The sequence below is a fragment of the Vigna radiata genome, chromosome 9 (genome assembly GCF_000741045.1).
Source record: "Vigna radiata var. radiata cultivar VC1973A chromosome 9, Vradiata_ver6, whole genome shotgun sequence".
NCBI lineage: Eukaryota > Viridiplantae > Streptophyta > Magnoliopsida > Fabales > Fabaceae > Vigna > Vigna radiata.
Window position 1 is genome coordinate 19,895,803 of NC_028359.1, and position 2,096 is coordinate 19,897,898.

At 34.1% G+C, this 2,096-nt stretch overlaps 1 protein-coding gene across 1 annotated transcript in view; it reads left to right on the forward strand.

Annotated features, from left to right (window-relative positions):
* Positions 1–1,846, forward strand: part of LOC106774243 (dnaJ homolog subfamily B member 1) — a 4,289-nt gene extending 2,443 nt beyond the window's left edge. The window contains exon 3 of the mRNA XM_014661172.2: positions 1,105–1,846. Coding sequence (XP_014516658.1) covers positions 1,105–1,546 — 442 coding nt within the window. The 3' untranslated portion in view covers positions 1,547–1,846. The remainder of the gene's footprint in view (positions 1–1,104) is intronic.
* The last annotated feature ends 250 nt before the right edge of the window (positions 1,847–2,096 follow it).

Genomic DNA, 2,096 nt, shown 5'->3' on the forward strand with positions numbered 1-2,096 from the left:
AAAAGAAGAGGCAATTTAAGATAGTATATTGCTTGATAAAAAAAAAAAAAAAAAAAAAAAAAAAAAAAAAAAAACTTAGTATCAATACTATAAGTATTGATGGTGTTATTCTCCAATCAAATTGGTGTTGTATCTTTGAAATCAATGCTGATTTTATTTTCTAAGAAGAAAGCTGCAATTACTGAGATAAAATAAATGTTTTGATTGGTGAACAATAACAATGGTAACTATAATGTTCATCACAGTTTTCTCCTAATTGACTTGGAGATTTTATATCCATTAGAACTGTGATTAGTAGTATGGTCCTGGACAAATGGTATAGGCATGATGGAAGATATTTTACATCAAAAATGATTGAAAAATTCATTTTGGACTGTGTTTGATTGGAACGTACGTGATTGAAAAGTTTTTCACATCTGTATTTGCCTGGCTTACATTGTGCTTGTGGTGATCAGAAATTGGGCTTTGCATCCAAATCTTACTTTGAAATCAGATGCCAATCTCGTGTGTAGTTTTAGCCATGAAGTGAGACTTCGATGACACAATGGAGGGTAGGGACAAGCTATAATTCTCTTAAGAATTACTCTAGGAGTGTGTCTAATATATATATTCACGTTGAAACAACAATTTTGCTAGTTTTATTATTTCTTGCAAATTAAAACCATGTCTGCAATTGATTAAAACTAGTTCCAATACCCCAAAACTATAAAGCAACAATTGTTGGAGAAAACACCAAAATTTATGTTAAGTGGGAAACTTTAGCCGTTAGGCATGTTTGTATAGAATGCATATTCTGTAATATACGTCTAAAAATAATACATGTGAGACAGTGAATTATCATCGTAAATGGTTCTGATATAATGGAGAATTTTCTTCACGTCATTGACTAGTTGTGCAAAAAATAGAAGGATATTTATTGCATGGCATATACTAATCTATGTTCTTGAAATAAGGACCCAGTTGTTTTAATATTCAATATGCTACTGGCTTCTTTACATAGAGAAGGAATAAAAGTGATTCCCCTGTATTTTGAAACTAATAGCAAGTTGGAATAGTAAATTGAGTTAACTGAGCAAATAATGTACTAGTTTTCTTATTGTGTAGGAGGCCCACCACTGTAGAGGAAATTCTAACCATTGAGATCAAGCCAGGTTGGAAGAAAGGAACAAAAATAACTTTTCCAGAGAAGGGAAACGAACAAAGAGGAGTTATACCCGCTGATCTTGTTTTTATTATTGATGAAAAACCGCATGGTGTCTTCAAAAGGGATGGCAATGATCTTGTTGTCACACAGAAAATATCCCTTGTTGAAGCTCTGACTGGTTACACCGCACAGCTGACAACTCTTGATGGCCGGAATCTTACCGTAACCACCACCTCCATCATCAGTCCGACATACGAAGAAGTGATCAAAGGAGAGGGTATGCCCATTCCCAAGGAACCTTCCAAAAGGGGAAACTTGAGGATCAAGTTCAATATCAAGTTCCCCTCTAGACTTACATCAGAGCAGAAAACTGGCATTAAACGATTATTGACATCTCCATAAACTCTCGTGATGCGTCTCCTTACCACATCAAATCGTGAAAGAGTGGAATTACTTAGTTTTCAATTTTCATTTGGAAATTCTTTCCTTTTGCGAGCTGGTTTCTGTTATTAGAAAGTTATTAGAAGTTTCATATTTGTTGTTTCATATTTTGTCTAGTCTTTTGTTTCTCAATGAAAAAAATTCTCTCGACCAATTGCCTACTTGTTTCTACAGAAATGTTTTGGAAGATTTCATTATGTACGCTTGTAGATTAAATCTTTATTTTTGTCATCAACCTTTTTGGTTGTATGGCTTGCTTAATCATTTAAGCAATCCACGTATACTTTGCAGGGTTGGTTGACTACCAAGTCAGCATGCACATGTGAAGAAGGTTTGCTCTCCAAGGTTGAGGGATTTTTTGGTCTTTTATTCTTGGAAGAGTATTGATCACATGACATGCTCTTAATGAAAATGATATCTTCTTAATATTGCCATGTGTCACTTTACTAATAGAGTTTCACCTTATCAGTGGTCATGTGTACTCTTTTTAACGATGAAGACTTTTTCGTGG